Source organism: Dermacentor silvarum, chromosome 10 (assembly GCF_013339745.2).
Source record: "Dermacentor silvarum isolate Dsil-2018 chromosome 10, BIME_Dsil_1.4, whole genome shotgun sequence".
In the NCBI taxonomy this organism is placed as follows: Eukaryota; Metazoa; Arthropoda; class Arachnida; order Ixodida; family Ixodidae; genus Dermacentor; species Dermacentor silvarum.
Window position 1 is genome coordinate 107310014 of NC_051163.1, and position 24617 is coordinate 107334630.

Consider the following 24617-nt stretch of genomic DNA (forward strand, 5'->3'; position numbering starts at 1 on the left):
GGTTCAAATTTTGAGCTGCGTGACTGAAATCGCAAAGCTGCTGGACCAATCAGCAGCGCAGTATCAGGAAGTCGAATTATGCCGATGGTAATTTTTCTTGGTGATGCCAGTTCGAGCTGGCGCTCACGAACGAGACTAGTCATGATACATTTCGGTGGAGAGACGGGCCGGTTGCGTCTGCCGGTGAGCCGTGGTACTTCTACAAAAATGATTAATTTAATCTATGGCCCCGCGAACGCTCAACTGCCATAGGTATGTTGGTTAGTAGGTTTACTTGCATAATTTTAACTTTCCTCGCTTCAAAAGTTCTTGTAGTGTTATTCAATACGCTTTATCTTCCTAAATTTTCAAGCGCTCCAGGACTTCTCTAAACACAGCAACACAATGAGAATCTGCGAACACGCGCAATTATTGCGAATAGTTGCCTTTAGAACACAGGCCGGCTGGACTGCCATGTTTGTAGCCCCCTTACATAGATTATGATGACGATTTGTTGACATCCCTTTCGAAACATGGCAACGACAAATAGTCCCTAGCCTGCTTGCGCTAGTAAATTATTATCTGTACCATTGACTAAAGGCGTTATCGAGCCAAGTTGCAGTCCGTGGGCGACCCGGCCCTGTTGTCCTTGTTAAGAAGAAGGACGGCAGTTGGCGCTTTTGTGTCGACTACCGACACCTCAACGAAATGACGCGCAAGGATGTCTACCGCTTGCCGTGTATTGATGACGCTTTGGGCTGCTTGCACGGAGCCAAGTATTGTTCATCCATAGACCTTCGATCAGGCTATTGGCCAATCTTGGTAGATGACATGGACCGTGAGAAAACTGCGTTCGTCACACCTGACGGCCTCTACCAATTCAAGGTTATGCCGTTCGGCCTTTGTAATGTCCCGGCAACCTTCCAAATAATGATGGATTCCCTACTTTGTGACTATAAATGGTCCATATGTCTGTGTTATCTAGACGATGTGATAGACTTTTCTCCAATATCCGCGAGTCATCTAACGCGTCTACCAGCCATTCTTGCTGCTTTTCGAAGCACCGGCCTGCAACTGAACTCATCGAAGTGCCACTTTGGAAGTCGTCAAATTACCAATCTTGGCCATCTCATCAGTTCCGCTGGCGTTCAATCCGACCCTGACAAGATTCGTGCTGTCCAGAACTTTCCTGTTCCGTCTTCCACCGCAGACGTAAAAAGCTTTGTTAGACTATGCTCCTACTTCCGTCGTTTCATCAAGAATTTCGCCGATACCACTCGCCCACTCACCGACGTAAGAAGGGCGGCGCTTCCACATGGGGCCTTGCTCAGACCAAAGCCTTCTCGCCCTCGTACGCTTGCTAACGGTTCCCCCATTACTGGCTCATCATGATCCATCGGTTTCCACTGAACTTCACACGGATGCCAGTGGCCATGGAATTGGGGCTGTACTCGTTCAATGACCGCGTAACGAAGAGCGCGTAATTGCATGCACCAGCCGACTCCTGTCACCCTCCGAGAGGAAATTTTCAAATACTGAACGAGAGTTCCTAGCGTTAGTTTCTGCAGTAGCCAAATTCCGCCCCTACTTGTACGGCCGCACATTTTCCTCGGTAACCGATTACCACGCCTTGTGCTGGCTCTCGTCGCTTAAAGACCCTACTGGACAATTGCGTAGATGGACGCTACGGCTCCAAGAATATTCATTTGTTGTCTTGTACAAGTCAGGCCGCTTGCACAAGGACGCCGACTGCCTCTCCCGTCATCCTGTAGATCACCCTGAATATGATGCGCATGACAGCGACGCTTGTGTACTGGCCATGTCTGATCTGCATGACATTCGCACTGAACAACGGCATGGTGCCAGCTTACGTGTTATCATCGATGGTCTCAATTCTGGACATTCGGAGCCCACGCTGCACATGTTCGTACTCCGCGACGACGTTCTCTACCGTCGCAGCTTACGCCACGAAGGTCCAGAACTTTTGCTCGTTGTCCCACGCCATCTCCAAACCTCAGTTCTTGAGCAGTTGCATGACGCCCCTATGCTGCACGTCACTTCGGCGTTTCGCGTACCTATGACCGCGTACGGCACCGCTTCTACTGGCCAGTCCTGTACCGCTTTGTGCGCCGCTACGTTGCAGCCTGTGCGCTTTGTCAGCGCCGAAAAAAAAAACTAAAACCCCGCTGTGCTGCCCGATGGACCATTTTCCCGTCCCACAAACTCGCAGGGCTTTTCAATAAAGTTCTTTGACTGACTGACTCCCCGCTGGACGCCTTCACACCATCGATGTGCCCTCAGAACCATTCTTTCGCGTCGGTCTCGATCTTCTCGGCCCTTTTCCGACGTCGAAATCTGGCAATAAGTGGTAGTCGTTGCGACTGATTACGCGACCCGGTACGCGATCGCGCGAGCTTTGCCCACAAGCTGTGCAACTGAGGTGGCGGATTTCCTTTTACATGACGTCATCCTCCATTACGCGCACCGCGGCAGCTCCTCACTTATCGCGGCCGCACCTTCGTGTCCCGAGTTGTTGAAGACCTACTTCGCTCCTGTTCTGCCGAGCACAAGCTTTCAACTGCCTACCACCCGCAGACAAACGGACTCACGGAGTGGCTCAATCTCAGGTTGACAGAAATGCTGTCTACGTACGTTTCTGACGACCACAGTGATTGGGACAGCACGTTGCCCTTCATGACCTTCGCCTATAATTCGTCCCGTCTCGAGACCGCTGGCTTTTCACCATTTTACCTTCTGTTCGGCCGCCACCCTACCCTGCCCTTTGACATACCGCTTCATTCCTGGACGAACACTCCAACTGAATATGCTCAAGACGTCTTCGCCCGGGCTCACACGGCGCGCCACATTGCCGGATCCTGGCTCACTGAGTCTCAAGCCGCGCAGAAGATCCGGTACGACAGTCGACATCGGGACGTTCGATTTCCTCCTGGCTCCGTTGTCCTCCTATGGACACCATGTCGCCGCGTTGGCTTGTCTGAAAGGCTGATGCCGCGCTACACAGGGCCCTACACGACATTGCGTCAGCTTTGCGATGTGAACTACGAGATCGCTCCGCCGGACTCGCATAGCCCCACTGACGTTGGGCGTGTGTCCCACCTGAAGCCTTACTTTGCCACGAGTTCTCGTGCCTTATAGTTAGCGCCGAGACGGCGCCTTTGCAGGCGGGGGTTATGTTACGGCGCAACCATGAGTGGCGCCAGTCAGAAGACGGCGATTTGACATGTAGAGGTCGACTCGGTCTCGACGGCCATTTTGTTTATGTATCGTCGTCTCTCTTGTAAATACTGTAAATGCATCTTTATATGTGACTTCCGTATCGTAACAATATTTATCAGTCTAGCACTTTGTCTATGTCCCCTTCATTTTTATGTTTTTCAAACCTCTATATCTCACTGGCATTGTTACTTATGCCTGTGACTGATCAGGTTCTATCAATTTCTTCTCAACTTCCTTTTTACCAATGCATTAAAGGTATCTTTCTTATTTCGACTGCTTACCGGTTGATGCTTCCGTCCACTTTATATCCAAGCGCTTCGGGAAGGTGTATGTTTCCTACGGGATATCGCTTGGTGAATACCTTCGCATTCCATTAGGATGCGCTGAATTTTCTCCGGATTTTTGCTGCGGCACACACATGCCTCATCTTGTTGTGAATATTTACTCCGGTATGTTTTTGCCCTTAGGCAACTAGCTCAGGCGGCAAATAGATAGTCACTGCCCTTTGTATTATCGTACAGTCTTTCCCTTCTAACCTTTTCTTTCCAATCTTGTAAATCTCCAGGGCCTTTTTTGTTTCCATTCTTTGTATGCAGTTCATTCTCCCGGTTTCTCTCACTCTCTTTTTGATTATTCTTGGTTATCTATTTGTACTTTCAGTTATCCCCGTACAGTCGTACTTGGCTGACAACTTTCTTGAAATCTTCCCGGCCCAACCCAGACATGGCCCAACCCATGTCTCCCTGCACTGCCTCATTTGTGATTTTACCGTGGACCCCCAAGGTCAACCGGCCTACCGACCTTTGGTTAACTAATAAACCCCGACACGAAGTCTGATTTTAAGCACATAATGGGATTTGGGCACGTTAGCGCTGACACCATTACACCCTCTGCAGATTCCTCGCAGCCCCTCATATTTATTGTAGCCCCAAAGTGCTCTATGTTTTATAATAGCTACATTTAACCTCCCCTTCGTTTTAGATTATCTTGGTAGATGCTTGAGTAGTTCTTTCCTTAGTTTATGTACACACCAGGGTATTTATATTGCTTTACTTTGGGTATGACTTGCAACTGAGTTGATACCATATCATTGCTAATCTTTTTATTACAAGTTATAAGTCCTGATTTCAATTTGATAAGCCCAAAGAGGCCCTGAAAAAAATTCTAACTAATCATAGAATGACGTCACTATTAAATTACGTCGCCTCGCGAATCTACTGCCACAAAAATTTTTCGAATCATTCAAGCACCTACGAAGTTAGACATGATTATCGGTTCGATCAGCAATTTTCCGTCCTTTCATTTCTACTAGCGCGCTTGAAGCCACACACAGGAGACGGAAATCGGGCACAAGGGAGCAATGCCTCACTGGTCCCGCCCAAAGGTAGAACCCCAGATAACCCTAGACGGCTCGTGGCGGCACCCCGTGGCGGCCACTCTATCTAGGTTACGCTTTCCATCTCAGAAGCCACGCCCAGCATACGCCGTGCAACTGTCGCGTTGAGACCTGCAGTGCAAGAAGGAAACGGTAGTCCTGTGTTTTTGAGATTATATATATATATATATATATATATATATATATATATATTTATATATAATTTTTCAATATGCGCAATAATCCCATTACTGAGACTGTTGTCGCGATCACGAAATTCGCCATCGGCTGTTGAGCGTCCACCTGCTCGCGTTAATGTTGTGTGCTGACCTTGCGGAAGTGAGAGCAAGCGATTTTAACGGGAGAGCGTTAAGCGCCCCGTGTCGCAGAAAATCCGGCGTCGGTTTTGGCGTCGGCGTCCGCGACCAAGAAAATAATCCAGAACCTACCCCACCACCCGCAGGCTCTCCGTTTGGCGCAGCGGCGCTGGTGAACTAACTGAATTTCTCAAAGTAAAATGCGTTGGAAAAAATCGTAAGGTACGACTTAACCTCAATCTACAGGTATTTGAATATACGAGAAAACATAATTTATTGATGCGGAAACTCAAACACAAACCCCTTTTCCAGCATTTATACTATTCATAAAGCAGCGCGCCCCGCTCGGTGTTCCTTGCAAAAACACCATCCAGATGGCGCTCGCCACCTCGGCAGCGGCGCGCCGAGCCGAACGTGCAGAAAAAAGAAAGCTGCAGTTGCCCGGAAGCCGGACAAACAGTCAGGGATCTCTGAATACTATCGCGTTCCACTGTTAAAGGTGAAGCTTAGGCAGTCTCCAAATTTTTTCACTGCTTTTGACATGAGATTTTAAATTTCCTGATCATGCAGTGTAATAATATTTCGCTCACGTGCTCAGAGGAGCCTGGATAACAGATCTTCACCATTTTCTGACCGTGTTCAAAGCGTTTCAGTGCCCCTTTATGGCCAACATTTGTCGCTCCATTGCCACACATATTGGGAAGTCTCTCCAAACCTCTTGCATTGTCCGCTATTAGCACCATGTTGTCCACGACTCCGCATACAATAGCCCAAGGACCTTCTGTTGCACCTTTTGCGTATTAGGGATGTAAGATAAGTCAGAACCTTATTCACTTTTTTAAGTCGTCTTTCTATACCTCTAGCTAAAGCAGTGCCTTTGTCATTAGTCAATAGCTGATAGCAATTAGCTAATAACATTAGCTAATAGACAGTAGCGCCTTAGTTCTATCTGGTAATATTTATGAGAAATTTTATGCTGGGAATATGCGTCAGCGTGAGTTGCACCTTGGCCTCCATTTGTAGCGACATGCAGTCGGTCGTGCGACCTCTGTTAATCGCCGATGTGAATCCGCTCATAGAGTTTATGTTTAGATTTATGATTTGTAAGCTCCAGGTTTAACGACAATCTGCCAGGCATCTGTCGTGAAAAATCGATGCATCAACGGTAGAAAACGCGATTTATACTCATAATATTTCAAAAACCGATGCGTTTTCATTAGTGAATTTTAGAATCGCGCGAGGAAAATCCAAAAAGACACGAATAAAAGAAAAAAAAATGATGCTTTCGCGTTTTGGTAAATGGGAGAGAAAAGATGCTGCAAGGAAAACCATTATTGGTAGCTTTTCTTTACCTGTTTTCAATGCTAAGAAAATTGAACAGAGAAGCGGTGGCGGCGGTCTCACCTGCGGTATGACGGTAATGCTACTGCGGAGCTTCTTCAGAGGGACGTCCGCGATGTCGACACCGTCAATGAGTATCCGTCCCTCCGATGGCTTCAGCACCCGCAGCAGCGCCAGCACGAGCGAAGATTTTCCGGCACCTGTCCTGCCAACCACCCCCACCTGCCACGAAAAGGCAACGATGATCATACGGAGCCGCACCCATCGCATGGAGCTGCAACAGCTCTACAGCACTTGCTCTTTTTCTGTGCAGTAGAGTTAGATTGCTCTATGGCTACTACTACCGGGAAGCGGCAGAGTTGGTTTACGATGCTGCTGATAGAGTGCAGAAATAGAGTCATGACAAGCAGCTGCTCCACCATAGTGTCACTTTTACAATTTGGCGACACCCTTTGTTAATAGAGTGCACTCGAAGCATATAAAAAGTATCGGTTTTGTCCTAAGGCCGAATCATCGATTGCGATAACAGAGAGAGAGAGAGAGAGAGAGAGAGAGAAAATGACGAATGAAAGGCAGGGAGGTTAACCAGGACTGAGCCTGGTTGGCTACCCTACCCTGGGGGAAGGGAAAAGGGGAGAGAAAGATCAAATTATTACACAGCTATACGAAGTAAGGATAACAGTTATATCGGCCGCATAAATTGCTAAACATTCGCTTACTAACTAAATTAACAAGTAAGCTGTCACGCGCGCGCAAGCAAACATGAACACATCTCACTCGATAACCGCGGAAACTCGCTGTCAATAACGCTTGCGTGAGGAAGCGCGGCAGCAGCCGCGAGCGAAAAAGGCCTTCGTGCTGCCTCTCGCTTTAACACGAACTGAGCGGCGAGAACAAAGCGCACACTAAGCTAACAGCACTCGGCGCACTGTGTCCGCATCGTAGATCGCTTTCAAGATAGGGCCCAGGCGGCCGCGCTCGGCAGCGCCAAACGCCGTCGCCGCCGAAGTGGAATGAACACCCTCTCCCCGCCTTCCTCCCTTTTTCGCGCGACATCGCTCCGCCATCGTCCGGCTCACCCTCTTACGATTTCACTCGCACATACAACATACGGCGCGCGGCCACGATGTTAGCGCCATTGGACATTGAACGGAACATCACACCGACGACGACGGCGAAAATGCGCCTGGAGTGTACATGTAATTGCTGTGGCAATAAAACAAATATGGGCTATGACTCCGTGGAGGACCAAAGCGCATTTATTTTATGGCAAAAAGTGGATTCAAGAATACCGCGTCTGAATTTTTTTGGTGTGCAGTCGCGCAGAGCTTCATCGGTGCACATACATCGTCCATTAGCAAAGGTGACGAAGCATTTGCTACCACGCCACATGCTGTTTTAAGCGTGTTCAAGTAGGACTTGTGGCCGGTTTCTAAGTGAGAAATTGGCAGAAAGCGTTTCGGCTCTTCAACTAAACGCACGCAAAACGGCTACGTCCATTCTGTACGCATGTTTTCGATGAGGCTTTTAGTTGAACGTTCCGCATGGTCAACAAATGGCTAACTCTAATTGCTGTAGCGCCATCACCCACATATAAATCAAAGCACTTCCGCGGCAACGATAGAGTCTTTTTTACGCTTAGTAATACTTTTACCTACCTGACACACTGTACTCAAGATGATCTACTTGAAATACCTCAGAAATACTTTTGCAAAGAAGTATTTAGTAACGTAACCTAAGTACACTTTGATGTTGTTTTATACCCTTTATTGGGCATACTCAAGATAATTCATCCGGATTCAACTGATTGGAGATGCAGGAATGCGTCACCTTGGTTCTTGAATCGTAGCGTGTACTGTCATATTAAAAAGCACCACTCTGATGTCATCGTGCGCCGATCTTGTGAATCATGTTACAAATGAGCGAACAAGAAGCCAGCACACTGTCTTATATGATGGCTGCGGGCGACCGTGTTGGCATTTTTGCGACGTGGTGAGCTTTGCTCTGCAGCCGACTTCCTCCGCACTAATTGAAGAGGAGCAAGCGAAGTAAGACACAGGACGGGGACTTTCCTTCCACAGCTCACAACACTGGAAGTTCAGCTGCAAACAACTATGCTCCTAATTTGAGTACTATACCGTGGGCATAATATGTAACATTGGTATTTTTTTAAGTACTCCTCTCTTACGGCGCTATGTTTTCTCAATCGGAATGGGAGCTGTGCCGTAGAGAAGCTTTCACTGTAGGCGGTGACATCGTCTAATAGGGTGGGCTGTCTAACTCAAATTTTTCATGCAGCTAGTTCCGAGAGTGAGGAAATGTTTTTGGTAATGGGGCCCTTTGCATTGTCTGACGAAATAAAGCGCTGCAATGCTTGATAGACGTAAACACGTTGCTGGACTAGTTGGTGCATGATTTTTTTTCACGAAATTGTGGCGCAGCAAGAGACGAAGGACGATAAAGCCAACACGGAAAGGATCAGACTTCGAATTATATATATATATATTTTTTGCAGAAGAAAACAGGCCATAGACAGAAGAAAGAGACGGAGAGATCGCTTTTGACTATGTTTATGCGCATGTCGTGTATACCGGTATATACAGGGCGATTCAGCTAAATCGTACTAAACGTCCATGTGCGAGTTTTGATAATGCAACCAACTAAGAATTGTTTGTTGTCCTGTTGAGCAACTCAACATATTTTTCGAGTGAAACTTGTATTGCCTGACTCGCGCCGTCGGTGTGGCTGTCGTCGTACGCGAAAAACCAAGTCCTCCTCACCCGCAGTTCGCGGCCGGAAACCCTCCTCACCCACAGCTCCTTGACAGCTTCTCCTCCTCACCCGCTACGCACGCGCCGTTTTCAAGCGAAGCTTGTACTGCCTGACTCGTGTCGCTATCGGTGTGGCTGTCGTAGGCGAAAACTCCACAGTTGCGTGCCGCGCTTGACAGGTTCTCCTCCGGAATCCTTCCTCATCCACAGCTGGCGGCTCCGCGAGCGCCGTTTCTCGCCAATGCAAGGCCAGCTGCACTATGGGTAGGCCGCGCTTGGTCCGCTCCGCCGAACAGGAGGCAGACTTCAAAGAACGACAACGGGAGCGGGACCGTGAACGTGCGCGAGCTCGCCGAAGTAATCTTAAGTTGTTGCAAGCTGAAACGGGAGCGAAACGACAACGCCGGACCGACGAACGAGTTCGACAAGCCGGAGCAGAAGCGGAACGACAACAAACCAAACGCCCAACATTTCAAAAAAGATTGGTTTACGGCTTCACAGGACAAGCTCCGCGTGCCCCCCTGTTCACGGTAGGGGAGGGATTTAGAATTTTTAACCAAGAGCTAACATAATTGATTAACACAATATAATTGCTTTCTTTTAAAGTATTGATTTAAGCGCAAGATATTCAATGTAGAATTGTAGACCCACATTGAGAATTATCAAAATAATGTGTTTCCGTTATGACAGCTGCTGTGGTTCTAATCTTTCCGGGATGCAAAGAAAGCGCGCGAGATTTGAAAAAAAAAAAAAAAACGTATCGCGTGACTACGCCCTTACCCACAGCGATGTTAGTGCCCTTAAGCATGCTACTAACGAAGCATCGACGGTGGAAACCTGCTGAAGGTATGAATATAGGCCACAAGAAAAAATGGTGCACGATGGCCTCATCCGTCGTCTCCGACACATCACTATCCGCCGCCAAAACCTCCTCCCCTTTCACACGGACTGCCAACAGCAATAAATTGACAGAAGTTCAAGAATTGACACGTGTTATCTATTGCTCCAAAGTGACAAATGACCTAATAAAGAAACGACAAAGCATGAAAGGATATCAGACAGAATTGGTTGAACTGTCAAAGCTCATAAACAGAAAGAACGTAAGCGATATTAGGAATTATAACGTAGGAAAGATTGAAGAAGTAGTGAAAAATGGCCGCAGCATAAAATCAATGAGGAGAAATGTTGGCATAAAACAGGGCAAGATGTATGTAGTGAAAGATAAGCATGCTGCAGGGTAATGTCAAGCAATGTCAAGCAATCAAGCAATAAGAGCAGCATAAGAATTCTATACTGAACCCAGCGCAGCCACACAACCTTCATTGGAAGTAGTGATGGACAGGATATAGAGGCTCCTTCTATATCTATCGATGAAGTTAGAAGGTCGTTGCAAGACACATCCCGGGGAAAAGCAGCAGGAGAAGACGGAATAACAGTAGATTAAATCAAGGGCGATGGGATAATAATAAAAAGAGATATTAGTCAAGGACGGAGGGGACTGCGAGCTTACCACTGTCGTTAAAAGAAATGTGTAAAATCGCTGCATTGTACTGGTGCTAACATATGGGGCAAAAACTAGGAGTTTACGAAATAAGCTCGAGAACAAGTTAAAGATCACGCGAAAGGCGATGGAACGAAAAATATTAGGCGTAACGTGAAGAGTCCAGAAGAGAGCGGTGTGGAACAGAGAGCAAATGGGCATAGCCGATATTCTAGTTGACCCTAAAGAAAAGGAAACTGGGCAGGCCATGTAATACGTAGGGCAGATAACCGGCGGACCATTGGAGTTACAGAATGGGTGCAAGCGAAGGGAGGCACATTCGAGGACTGCAGAAAATTAGGTAGGGTAATGAAATTAGGAAATTTGCAGGCGTAAGTTGGAATCGGCTAGCGCAAGACAGGGTTTTTTGCAGATCGCTGGAAGAGGCATTTGTCCTGCAATGGACATGAAATTACGCTGATGATGAGGATGACGATTTATTGCATATCGAATCGCTTCAGCTGACTAGATAATCTTACTCAGTGAAAGTGGAAGCCACGACCATTGTATTCGATCCATCCCTGTTATTCAAGGCCTGTCACGAGCAGCATTGATCATTCGTTCGTGGTATGTTTGAGGGCATTATTGAAGATGCGCGTAGTCACGTGGTACTTTTCGAAATCTCGCGCGCTTGCTTTGCAGCCCCGAAAAAATTAAAACCACGACAGCTATCATCAAGGAAATACCTTATTCGGGTATTTTTCAAACGTGGGGCTGTACAACATCTCCATGGAATATTTTGCGTTTAAATCAATTCTTTAAAAGATGCACAATTATTTATTATTAATCAGTTACCTAAGCTTACAGTAAAGGTATTTTGAGTTGCTCAGGAGGACAGCGAACAATACTTGCTGGTTGCATTCTCATAACTCACACGTGGATTTTTTAAAAGGTTGTCGCGACTTAGCTGAAACAGCCTGTTTTCTTCTTCAACAAATTAGGGGCAGCTTCACACTAGTGGCGGGAAGACTGGGTAAACAGCGAAGCTGGCGACCCCACCTAGCTTTATCTTGGTTCGGTCAACTTTTTGCGAGGTTATACTTCGAGACTCGGCTACGTTTTGCGCAAGATCACCCTGGAATCAGCGACAACCCAATGAGCAACGACCACTCGGTCATAAAAGTATTTGGAGGGTTCTGGACGCTCAAACGCTTTTGCTCGGTTTCGCGGGCTTGTAACTTCGGATCTTCTGCGAATCACCGCCGCTTCGCCGCCGCTTCGCCGGCGCGATACTCGGGATCGGACCGAAGTCGTCTCACTCGCTCTCGAGTAGCGACGCGGCGGATTTCGCGCCAGCCCTTCCTCTGCTTCGGGAGTGACGCTTTTCTTCGGCCGCTCCATCTTCGCGGCGATGTGCTCGGCGTGGAGGCGGCGAGGGTTTGGTGTCGCCGCGGCGGCGACGCGGAGCTATGTGTCCCGTAGGTCGGCGCAGTGACGTCGTGGCTTAGCTCCATGTCTGCGCAGCTGCGGCAACCACTCCGCACGGCGCTGTGACGTCATGGCTCGGCAAAGTAAGGAGAAGCGATGCGGCGCGCGCGATTACGTCACGGCTTACGCAGCTGTGGCGAGGCTCGGCGCGGTCGGCGCAGCTGGGGCGAAGCGCTGCTAGGCAACGCATGGTGACGTCATCGCCAGGCGGAGGTTCTGCGGTGTGCACTCGACGGACCATCCTCGAACTTAAACAGCTTCGCTAGTTAACAGGGGTATGTGACATTGCGTTTGGCCCCTTTCTGCACTACCTCAAGGATCAGCCCACAGTTTTTGTTCGCAATGCGTGGGCTGACCAAGAGCTTAAACAGCTCCGACGTTAAAAAAATAGTTGGGAGTGCGCGCCTGTTCGTGTCGGTTCTATCGTGCCTTAGTTTTTTTTTTTTTGCTGCACCACAAGTGTGTGAAGAAACAAAGAACGTGGACATAACTTTTGTTTGTGGAAAGCTTCTTGTATTGTACTCTACTCAGATACAGCCTAGCCGCGTAAGCACAGACAAATCAGTTCACAATAATCTGCACTCATAGATGAGTCTAAGCGAAAGCCGATTTTTACCGCTAGTGATTTGCTATCGCCATGAAGAGGAAGTAACGAGGCTGAAATTTGGATCGAATCAAGACACCTCAGCGCCGCCATGCTGTTGCGAAGACACGCTAGCCACACAATTGTTGCAACGTAAAGTTCAAAAGACAGCATGCGTACGTAACCCGACCAGCTTCACGGCTTTCAGCGCATACGCACTTTCTTTTACAGTGTACGCAAGGGTTATGTATCTCTAAAACTGTCCAGTGACTGCAAAGCTCGATCTCGTAGCCGCAATATTGGGCGAGGTCATGTTGAACTAGGAGCTCCTGCAAACTTGGTTGTCCGACCTTTCTCAAAAACTAGGCGAGTACGTGTTGATATCGAGGAAAACATATTGCTAAAAGAAAGCCGGTAGTTTGAAGTGGACTTTCCAGCTGTTCTTGCCAGGTTAGTTATTTCTTTGCGTTATCCCCCTATTCTTTCCCTTTGATCATTTCAAGGTATATGTTCGATGAGGTCCAGTGCCTCGGAAGCTAGGTTTTGATTGCTTCTGCAGGCAAAATTACTAGGAGCGTCGATTTACTTAACGCGCTTCGCTGTATTACGATACAGACGTGTTTACTTTAGGTTTGCTGCTAAATTCACTCACATTTGTGCAGCTCACGAGGGGGAGTGATTCAAGCTGTTCTGAAACGTTAAGCAACATTGCCTCCAAAAGCATTTTTTTCGACCTTTGGCTGACTGCCGTTTGCGTTTACATTAACCTTAAGTCAACCTTTTCTTTGAGAATCGGTCAGACAATTGGTGAACTTTTGTAAATGTCATTGTCTTTTCAATATCCTACCAAAGTTCAGTTAGAATGGGGAATGTGGAATGCTCTTTTTAGTTGATGCGAGCTCGAAACCGCAATTTTGTGATCACTCAGAGAGTAAGCAGCTAAATGAAAGCTTTAATCATTGGAAATACATTTTTAATTGTTGTTTGGGGCAGAGAGAATGGAACAATTCGTACGCGAAGTTCACTAATCTGTGATATAGTGGCATTGCAGAGAAATGTGGTTTATTTCCAATTCAAGCAGTGCACGACCCATCGTGGTAGGTGAAAAACTCACGTCAGCCGTAATTTATTATCTGCTAACAAATATCTATCTGTTCGCTTGTCCGCGTGCGTGTTATTCACGTATGTCAGCATTTTACCTGTCCACGAAAGCACATTGCAGGTCCAGCAGGTCACGTAGTGGAGGTGTTCGACGAACCGCTAGAAAGGCTTCATAACAAAACGGAATAAAACTTTACTGAACGAACGGCGTACCTTCTCCATGGGCAGCACGGTTAAGGTAACGTTGCTCAGCACGTTAGGAAGGATTCCTGGTCGATACGAGGCCGAGTAGTCCTTGAACTCGACAGCGCCATCGGAGGGCCAGTCTGAGAGAGAACTCATTAGAGCATCCTTCTTCTCTTCCGTCATGTCTTCCGCTACGTCGGGCTGAAAAAGAATGCAAAGCACAGGGGAACACTCCAACTGCATACAGTGGCTGCCATACCGACGTCAAAACGGCGTCTCGTCATTACAGCATTACCGCGAACTAAAGACAATTGATGAACAACAGCATTTGTATAGAGACGGCCGACTACATGCAGAAAGCTGCCTGCATAGAATTTTTTGCCATATTCGGCAAAGCAGGTCGAGGACGAGGCGACATCAATGCAGCCGTTTACCAGAGCTGGTTGTCGCAAATTCGCGACGTATACTGTGAGGTTCATCATAATCATCATCAGCCTGTATTTATGTCCACTGCAGGACGAAGGCCTCTCCCTGCAATCTCCAATTACCCCTGTCTTGCGCTAGCTGATTCCAACATGCGCCTACAGATTTCCCAACTTCATCACCCCACCGAGTTTTCTGCCGTCCGCGACTGCGCTTCCCTTCTCTTGGTATCCATTCTGTAACTCTAATGATCCACTGGTTATCCATCCTACACATTACATGGCCTGCCCAGCTCCATTTTTTCTCTTAATGTTGATTAGAATATCGGCTATCACCCTTTGCTCTCTGTCTAGGTTCGGTGATCGATGAACGTATAATCGCTTAAATGTATTCCACAAAACGATTGATCTTCATCGATGTCCACCTTTCATTAATTCGACCTAATCGATTAGACATGTTCGTTTAATCGTTTTCGAAGGCTTGACAGGAGTGGCGCGAAAATTTTGAAAACGTACTGGAATCGCGGCGCACGCGAGCCCTGACTGTGCGGCTGTAGTAGAGCGACTGTCAGAAGTTTCTCCGAGTCCCGAGAGATGCCGAGCCGAGCGCTTCCCCTCTCTTCCTCCACACCACACACACCGCCCGAAGCCGAAAGCTTGAAATGTCCTTGCAGTTCAAGGGATACTATAGCAACCCAGTAGTTGATCGTGGTGCCACTCCCAGTCCACTAAAGACGTGGCACAGCATGCGTGCCGGCTTAAAGCATGTATTTGACATAGCGATGGAGTTCCATGTCGATTTAACCAAATCTATAGCTCAAATATCTATTCTCGCATGCTGGTTGTGTGGCCATTCAAATACGTATCGGTTTCACCCAAACATCCCAGCCAATTGACATCACTGTATTCCGTGGAAAATAGCACGTGGTTTAAAATTCTTAACCAGTAATTTTCTTTTCGCCTGTGCATATTACACCTTCTTGCATCAGTTGAAATTCCTCTTTCACTTTTTCCATCTTTCTTATTTCTTTTTAAACTGTACTGTACAGGGTTTGACTAGTGCCATGGATCTTGTTTAATTCTGCTCTAAGTTCTTGTATTCGTTGGCCCTGGGCGATTGCAATAGTCGCCAATGTTGATGTGCATTTTGGCAAGTACACACAAACTCTGAGAGACCGAGCTTGAATACCAGTAGAGCACGAAGATTTGTCGTGCAAGTGTTGATCGGTATGGGAAAACTGTAAATATAAACACACATTACGGTGGAAGTGCTGAGGGTGCACATTAGGCACTTTCCCCGAGCCCTTTCCCATCATCTTGCCACACTACCGGCAGAAAGGCTACAGGCATAATTTTGTATTGCTATTTCAGATTATTGCACCCGTCTTCCATCAGGCTTCAACCCAACTAATCCATGAATTTCTCCATGGTGTGTCACTCGGCCTGCAGTGCAGCTCACCGTACCAGGAATCAGAAAAACGTCTGAGCAATCATCACCTGCTCTTAAAAGTACTAACTCTGCTCCTTTTGCACGAGAGGTACGCCGACAACGTACACATTTATATTGATGAATGAGCAACTCTCTAATGTTCCTCTGGAGCCGTAGTCCTCTGGAGCCAGCGAGAGCCAGCACCATTAGTTTCAAGAAGTGTCACCCAACGACATCGACGGCTGAGGAACTTCCAGCTTTTCCCACTGCATTTCGTCTCGTCAGTGAAGAACAACCTCGAAGATGGTCAATATTCAATGACTTGAAGGCTGCTGTGAAGTCTTTGCTATCAGCCCTGCGGCGCGGACCGCACAAACAATTGGTATTCGAGATTACAGAACTAATCCATACCTTGACTGAGAAAGGACACCACGTCACATTTCAGTGGCTTCCATGTCACTGCGGCGTAATAAGTAACGAGCACGCCAATAACGCTGCTCGGTTGGCTCTTCAAGGCGTCGAAGAGGAGTAAATACCGTTATCATGGACAGATGCCGCTAGAAAACTTCGAATGCTCAACCGGGATATCACGTTCTCCATGCGGAACACTCGAAGTTTTCAAAGCAGCCGGTTGCACTACATACTCTCTTCTGTCCGCCTCCGGATCGCAGCTGGACTCCGCCAACGTGAACGTACCCTGCTTTGTCGAACATGTCTAGGAGTGGCCTTTACGAGAGAGAGAGAGAGAGAAAGAGAGAACTTTGTTTATCCTATCTTAAAAGGAAAGAGACTTGGAGAAGAAGGCGAGGGAGGCTATCCTACTCGCGGTAGGCCCCCTCAACCACTTCAGCCCACCTCAGGATAGCTTCCTGAAGTTCGGGGCTGTAGCTGCTCATGGCAACCTCCCACAGCTCCCGACTATTTAGAACTCTACAATGGTTAGGAGTAGGGGAGTCGTCTTGCATTGCCACATAATGTAGTTTAGGTCCGCTCTGCTAGCAGAACAAAACTTGCAGGCTGAGGCATGCTATATTCCTGGGTAAATTTTGTGACGGTAGGCAGGGGATAGAAAAGTGTGAGTCTGTAGTTTACGAAGTCTTTTACATTACGAAACGGATACGCCGACGACGTCTGGTGTGATGACTGTGGTAACGAGCAGACCCTTCAACACCTTCTCTGTGACTGTCCTCGCTACAATTTACAGACGGTCACTAGGAATCACGATAGCGTGGTTTGACCAAAGACATTTAACTCAGGAAATAATTTTAGAATTCTGACATAAGAAGCCATCGCAGTGAAGGGCGACGAGGGCACTGTTGCAGTGTTTAAGAACAGGCTTGGATAAACGGCTGTAGCCTAGTCCTAGAAGTCCTACTGTTTTGCGCGGTCATTGTATACACCGATAGTGACCGACTATGATTGCGTATTTGTGCTCCCTTTCTTTCTGTCTCTCTACTTCCCTGTCACTTTACCTACACCTCCCCTCTCTCCCCAACCTAGGGTAAAAACCGGATCTTCCCCTCTGGTTAACCTCTCTGCCTTCCCCCTTTCTTCTGTCTCTGTCTGCACTAAGAGCCATTTTATAACATATATTGTTTATATTTTCAAAAGCCACAAGCGCCAACTATATTTAGCCTTTAAGAAGTTAAACATTATACTTTTACGTGTATACAATTGTCTTTCAAACTTGGTTCTACTTCTGAAACATTAAAATAGGGCCCTACAAAAGTAAATAACTGTGTTCCAACCTTCTTAAAGGTGTACGGCAAAAATTTAGATTAATCAATTAATCGATGAAAAACCCTGCATCGAAAGCGATTGATCGATTAAAGGCCAAAATTCTGAATGATTCATCGTTAATCGATTAAAAAAATTAACCCACCATCTCTATCTCTGACCCACACCGTGAGGTTATAAGCGTCTAAATCAGGGTGGGGCAACTCAACGAAAGCTGTAATCTTCATTTTGCCATCGGGCGGTGTTGGCGAATATTAATATCCCCTTCAGGAGCTATGTGTACAATTGTGCGCGCCCAGGTAGTGCATGAAGAGCAACAACTGCGATAAAATTATTTCAAAGTAAGAAAGACGTTTACAGGGAGACGGAGTCTTGAAGTGATTAACTGTGGTAGAGGAGGGAATGTCGCTGAAGCCTGCGTAGTCAACAAGAGGACTGACAAGTACCCTTGTCGAAACGTTGGCAGCAACGACATTCCTTGTTCTGCCACAGTTAAGTCGCATGATGAAAAGCCCAATGACATTTCAAATGTATATCATATATCGTAAGCGCTCTTGATTGGACAAGAGCTGCAAGTTTGAATACTATATGCAAAGCGTTGTAGGGTTATCACTATGTCGTCACGTAGAGTGTTCCTTTTTTCACTGTTTAGATCAGGCAAAATGATTTTTCACGTTGCTGGATGGGTTCTTTCCATGCATGCTGCACATAAAATAGTCAATGTTCTCACATCGGACGTTCCTGTAAAGTGTTTGTGCGTGGAGTCTAAATTCTGTGAGCTTGACAAAACTCAATGACTAATTAAAAATTCTGGGTCTATTCTGCAGCTGTACGCTTTTATTAAATATGAAGATGCAAGAAACGTGGTGAAAAGAAATTTTAACTGGACAGAATGAATTCGCGCCTGAAGGGAATATGTGGGCGTGTCACCATCTCTAACATATAAAACTACGCATATGTCGTTATTGTTCTTTCGTTCGTGTTGTGTATTTAGCGCTGCTGGTTTCATGGCACAAGTGTACCAGCTCGCCCCGTTACTAATTCTTCTGCATTTCAGCGCTTCTGACTCTCACCTCTTGCGGAAGCTGCGAGTACTCGAGGCACCGCTCGAAGCTGACCACCATCTGGAGCATGTTGAAGAGGAGCACGCACAAGTACATCATGGCAAGCGGCACCTGCGAAGCAATACGACAACCCCCATGACTCAACGCAAGGTATTTTTTCAGCCAATGCCACTGCGTCTCTCAGCAGGCCTGAGAGGGGCACGCTGAAAGGCTATTCGCTGGTGAAAATATTGCCACAGGAAGTCCAAGGACATTTTAGCACACCATTCACGAAGCAGCTGCATCCCTTGTTTCACAGACGGACTGCTACCTGCATTTACCGGTACGTGCAGTCGGTACCTGCAGGTACCGACTGGTACCGACTGCAGCAACCTGAACAGGTTGTTGTACTGTAGTACTAGTGTCCTGGCTTTGCTATCTTTGTTTTTGATGTAAGCTTCCTCAAACAAGCGAGCTAAAATTAACGGAATGCGTGCGTACTGATCCACACTATGGAGACGCGTGCTCAGACAAATAAAACAAAAAACAAAAAAACTAAGTGCCAATATACGATTGCTGCTTGATGCTGGTTGCATTGACTCCGTACCATCCCTGATATATTTTCGAGTTGCCAGACTCTGCTCTTGGTGTGGAATTCGACCCCACTCGTGAGCGCTCGGCGAGCTCTGGGTTCGCTTCGGGCCGGTGGAGTCGGTGACTTTTGTTCTGCTTTTATTTCCTTTCACCTTTAAAGAATCCCATATTATTGTAAAATTAACCCTAACTTCTAACTATTGGCACATCTTAATAAAACTGCTAATTTTTCTTACGCTTGGCTACTTCCCTGCTGGCTTCGTATAGTTGTTTCTAAATGTTTTGAGTGGGGCAATAGTTCAAGTTTCGAATACGAATTGAATATTACACACAACTATTCGTATTGGTATTCGAAAATAAACTACTCGGTATTCGAAATATCGAAACTGACCAACTATATCGCAACAACCTACCAGTTATTGTTCTCTTTCTGCTAAGCAAAGTATTGCAAATTATCAGAAATGAGACAACAAGAGCTTTCTAAGCAATGCGCAAACTAAATCAATAAGACGTAGCTTTGTTTACGGTTTCGCGGCAACCGTATACATGACAAATATGAGTTTTTGCCTGTAGACTGTCTTTTAGTGGTTTTGGCAATGTTGTCATGTATCATTTATATCTTTTACTCAACAACAAGGGATATTTTCCTTGCAACGGGCCCGCTTATATGTCTGTACGGCACACAAGTCCTCTAGCAGCTTTTCTTAGTCACAACTTTTGATTTTTTTCGGCAACCATTTATTTAGCATTTCTGGAAAGCTATTCATACTGCAGGCATTGATTCTAGGAAAGTGATTTTTGAAATAGGCTCTGCAAATACTGAGAGGCTATTCGTGCGTTTTTAATGGCAATTATTCACCCTGTATTTGAAACTGCTCATTTGTGTCTGATAGCTGTTTTTTTCTTGCACTAGTGATGCTGGCGTCCCAGCTAATTATACCGAAATAAACATCCCTGCTATGCGTCTGCGTCTGACTATTCAAATTCAATATTTAATATTCGTATTGGAAGATGTGTATATGGGCTCCTTTCTGCTGAAAAATGAGCCCTTCGGTTCCCCTTATCACTCTTGCTTTTCATTCTTATCCTAGTGTGTTATGTTTTGACGTTTGCAAGTAGATGCTGTAGATAGGCCTCTAGTCACGATGATGAAGAAATAGAACAGTTTTATGAAGATGTTGAATTAGCAATGAGAAAGGTGCAAACTCAGTATACTTTAGTCATGGGCGACTTCAATGCAAAAGTGGAAAAAGAGCAGGATGGTGAGCAAGCAATTGGCAACTACGGAATCGATTCTAGGAATGCAAGAGGAGAGATGTTAGTGGAATTCGCTGAAAGGAATAGGCTCCGAATAATTAATACCTTCTTCAGGAACCGCAGTAACAGGAATTGGACCTGAAAATGCCTTAATGGAGAAACAAGGAATGAAATAGATTTCATACTCTCTGCCGATCCAAGCATAGTGCAGGATGTAGAAGTGTTAGGTAAGGTTAAGTGCAGTGACCGTAGGTTAGTGAGGTCTAGGATTTCTCTCAATTTGAAGAGAGAGAGAGTGAAATCAGTCAAGAGGAAACAGGCCAATCTAGAGGCAGTAAGGGTAAAAGCCGATCAATTCAGCCTGGTGCTTGCAAACAAATATGCAGCTTTAGAAAAGGAAGATAAAGACAACATAGAGGTAATGAATGAAACCGCAACTAGGTTGATCTCAGAAGCAGCAATTGAAGTGGGAGGTAGGGCACCAAGGCAACCAGTAGGTAAGCTCTCCCAAGAAACAAAGGACCTAATAAAGAAACGGCAAAACATGAAAATGTCCAACTCAAGAGATCAGATAGAATTCGCTGAACTGTCAAAACTAATCAACAAGAAAAAAGTAAGGGATATTCGAAATTATAACGTGGGAAAGATTGAGGAAGCCGTAAAATATGGACGCATCATTAAATCAGTAAGAAGAAAGCTTGGCATAGGACAAGGCAAGATGAATGCACTGAAAAATAAGCATGGTAATATCATCAGCAATTTCGATGACATAGTAAAAGCAGCGGAAGAATTCTATACTGACCTGTACAATGCCCAAAACAGCCAAGCTACTTTCATTCAAAATAGTGATGAACCGGATACAGAGGCTCCTTCTATAACTAGCGCTGAAGTTAGAAGGGCCTTGAAAGACATGACCAGGGGAAACGCTGCTGGAGAAGATGAAATAACAGTAGATTTAATCAAAAATGGAGGAGATATCATGCTTGAAAAGCTTGCGGCCCTTTATACACAATGCCTCACAACTTCAAGTGTACCAGAGAGCTGCAACAACGCCAAAATTATACTAATCCATAAGAAGGGAGACATTAAAGAACTGAAGAATTATAGACCCATTAGCTTGCTTTCAGTATTGTATAAAATATTCACCAAGATAATTTCCAATAGAATCAGGGCAACACTTGACTTCAGCCAACCAAGAGAACAGGCTGGCTTCAGGAAGGGATATTCTACGATGGATCATATCCATGTCATCAATCAGGTAATCGAGAAATCTGCGGAGTACAATCAACCTCTCTCTATCCTGGACTCCTGGACTAGGATAGGACGGCATCCTGGACTAGGGACGCTGCCCACCTCGGACGATTTTAGCGTCTGCTCATTTCCCTAAATAAAGTTTATTCCTCCTCCTCTCTATGGCTTTCATAGATTAGGAAAAGGCATTTGATTCAGTAGAGATACGAGCAGTCATAGAGGCATTGCGTAATCAAGGAGTACAGGAGGCATACGTGAATATCTCAGCAAACATCTACAAGGATTCCACAGCTACCTTGATTCTCCACAAGCAAAGTAGAAGGTTACCTATCAAGAAAGGGGTCAGGCAAGGAGACACAATCTCTCCAATGCTATTCACTGCATGCTTAGAAGAAGTATTCAAGCTCTTAGACTGGGAAGGCTTAGGAGTGAGGATCAACGGCGAATATCTCAGCAACCTTCGGTTTGCAGATGACATTGTCCTATTCAGCAACAATGGAGACGAATTACAGCAAATGATTGAGGACCTTAATCGAGAAAGTGTAAGAATTGCGTTGAAGATGAATATGCAGAAGACAAAGATAATGTTCAATAGCCTGGCAAGAGAACAAGAATTCAGGATCGCCAGTCAGCCTCTAGAGTCTGTAAAGGAGTACGTTTACCTAGGTCAATTACTCACAGGAGACCCTGATCACGAGAAAGAAATTTACAGAAGAATAAAATTGGGTTAGAGTGCATACGGCAGGCATTGCCAAATCCTGACTGGGAGCTTACCACTGTCGCTGAAAAGAAAAGTGTACAATCATGGCATTCTACCGGTGCTAACATATGGGGCAGAAACTTGGAGGTTAACAAAGAAGCTCGAGAACAAGTTAAGGGCCGCACAAGGAGCGATGGAACGAAAAATGTTAGGCGTAACGTTAAGAGACAGGAAGAGAGCGATGTGGATCAGATAACAAACGGGGATAGTCGATATTCTAGTTGACATTAAGCGGAAGAAATGGAGCTGGGCCGGCCATGTAATGCGTAGGATGGATAACCGGCGCACCATTAGGGTTACAGAATGGATACCAAGAGAAGGGAAGCGCAGTCGAGGTCGGCAGAAAACCAGATGGGATGATGAAGTTAGGAAATTTGCAGGCGCAAGTTGGAATAGGCTAGCGCAAGACAGGGGTAATTGGAGATCGCAGGGAGAGGCCTTCGTCCTGCTGTGGACATAAAATATAGGCTGATGATGATGATGATGATGATTGTAGATGCATTATTCTGGGAAAGTTAAAGAACACCCAAGCGTCATGTTCAAATCACTTGTCATGTACAAAACTAGTCATAGTCTGTGGTAAATACGTGGTCAATCGGTTTTATCTCTGTTCCTACGCTATTTACAACAACATTTTTCTATTTTCCAGTAACAAGAAACAAAGTGAATTCATGGGTACAACAGTGCAGAAACGTGTATATACGATGTAAACGATTCCAACAATTTCCAGAGAAAGTGAATGTGTTAAACTAGGGGAATATTAACAAAACGTAAATGCACATACTACAAAAACTAAACGTGTGCACCAAAGAGGGGAATTTGATTGTTTGAATGGATCACGGATAAATCCCTATGTGTGGAATTTATTGCTGTAGATAAAGACATCTAGCATATCGCGTCGCTAAGTAAAAAAATTGTCAGAGGCGGTTCAAAATTTGCTGCATCATAAAAGAAGTCAAAGATGAAAAGCTGCTTGAAGGGATGATTCTTCAATATTTCGTATGTACTGTGTATATGGGTGCTGTTTATCGTTTTTAAAGCAACTCAGCATTATAAAATAAACGGCATAGTTGGTGGACCAAGCCGGAATAGGTGTCTGGTTTTGACAGCAGCAAAACAGGCTTTGTTACGTTATGCGTGTTCAGCCAATAACCACTTGTGATTCATTTGTAGGCAAGTGTAACCGCGTCCTTAATGGAGACTTCCTTTCTGAACAGATGGAATCTTAAAAAAAAATAATGAACCATAAATAAAAAAGACTATCACTTTATTTGCTTTTAAGAATTCTTTTCAATCAATTTCAGCAATTTACGTATAAAAACAAATTAGTGAAATAGACGCCAAAGCATCGCTGCTCTAATGAATTGGTAAGCATGCTAATACATTGTCATCTGTTGCTACATCAACAGATTTGTATGCATTGTAATGATCATAAAAGGAGGAAGACCGACTTCGTGAACGAAAAGAAAGGAGGGGGACAGGGCAGAGAAGAAGACGATTCGCTATGACTGTTAGTGATGGCAGAATAAACGGAACATTGCATTTTGGCGCAGTCACACAGTGTTGGGCTATGTGGGTGTCGTTCACGATCGCCCAGCACGAGGACAGCCACCTACTCACCAAGACATGCCAGGAAAATGGAGACGTTGCCATCGACCTTCCAGAACAAGTCAGCACACCGGACTTCTTCACGTTCCTAGTTCATAAGGCTAACATCACCCTTGATGAAATAGGCTCCAAGGGTTCAGTAAGAGTTGATATTCAGGCGACCGAGCTCGAACAGTGGGTCCACAGATCAAGTAGCCATGACGCAGTGACAACCAATGAGCAAGGAGTAGCTGAGTTGTGAAACACTTTTGCGGTCGCAGGAGCAGCTAATGCAACAGAGTGAACGACTGTTGAGGGTTTTAACGTCAGCGTTGAACTTCCCAAGGCATGCTACGCGAGAAGTAGTTGTTCATGATTTTTTTTGATGATACGCAGTCAAGACCCTCGGTCTGGCTTATGTTTTTAAGCATGAAATGCTTTTAGCTCCCGTTGTTGGCGACCTTCAAATGACCTTGAGCCAAAAGCCAGAGCCGTTATCCGGGCACAAACGAGATCATCGGGGGCAGCCAGTCAAAAGTTAACAAAACGCGGTCTCTGGCCCTCAACCCTCTGTACAGGACCGCATTACATACGCTAGATACTTCCCAAACAAGTTACAAAAAACATTGCTTCCGATTTCTCCCTAATGTTTGTTCACTACATCACTCAAACTGTAACT

General features: G+C 45.8%; 1 protein-coding gene across 1 annotated transcript in view; it reads right to left on the reverse strand.

Annotated features, from left to right (window-relative positions):
• The window catches only part of LOC119431746 (ATP-binding cassette sub-family C member 2), a 49629-nt gene that overhangs the window by 8318 nt on the left and 16694 nt on the right, over positions 1-24617 (reverse strand). The window contains exons 6-8 of the mRNA XM_037699217.2: positions 18520-18621; positions 13886-14059; positions 6313-6471 (exon numbers count right to left, since the gene is read on the reverse strand). Of these exons, the coding sequence (XP_037555145.2) occupies positions 6313-6471; positions 13886-14059; positions 18520-18621 (435 nt within the window). The remainder of the gene's footprint in view (positions 1-6312; positions 6472-13885; positions 14060-18519; positions 18622-24617) is intronic.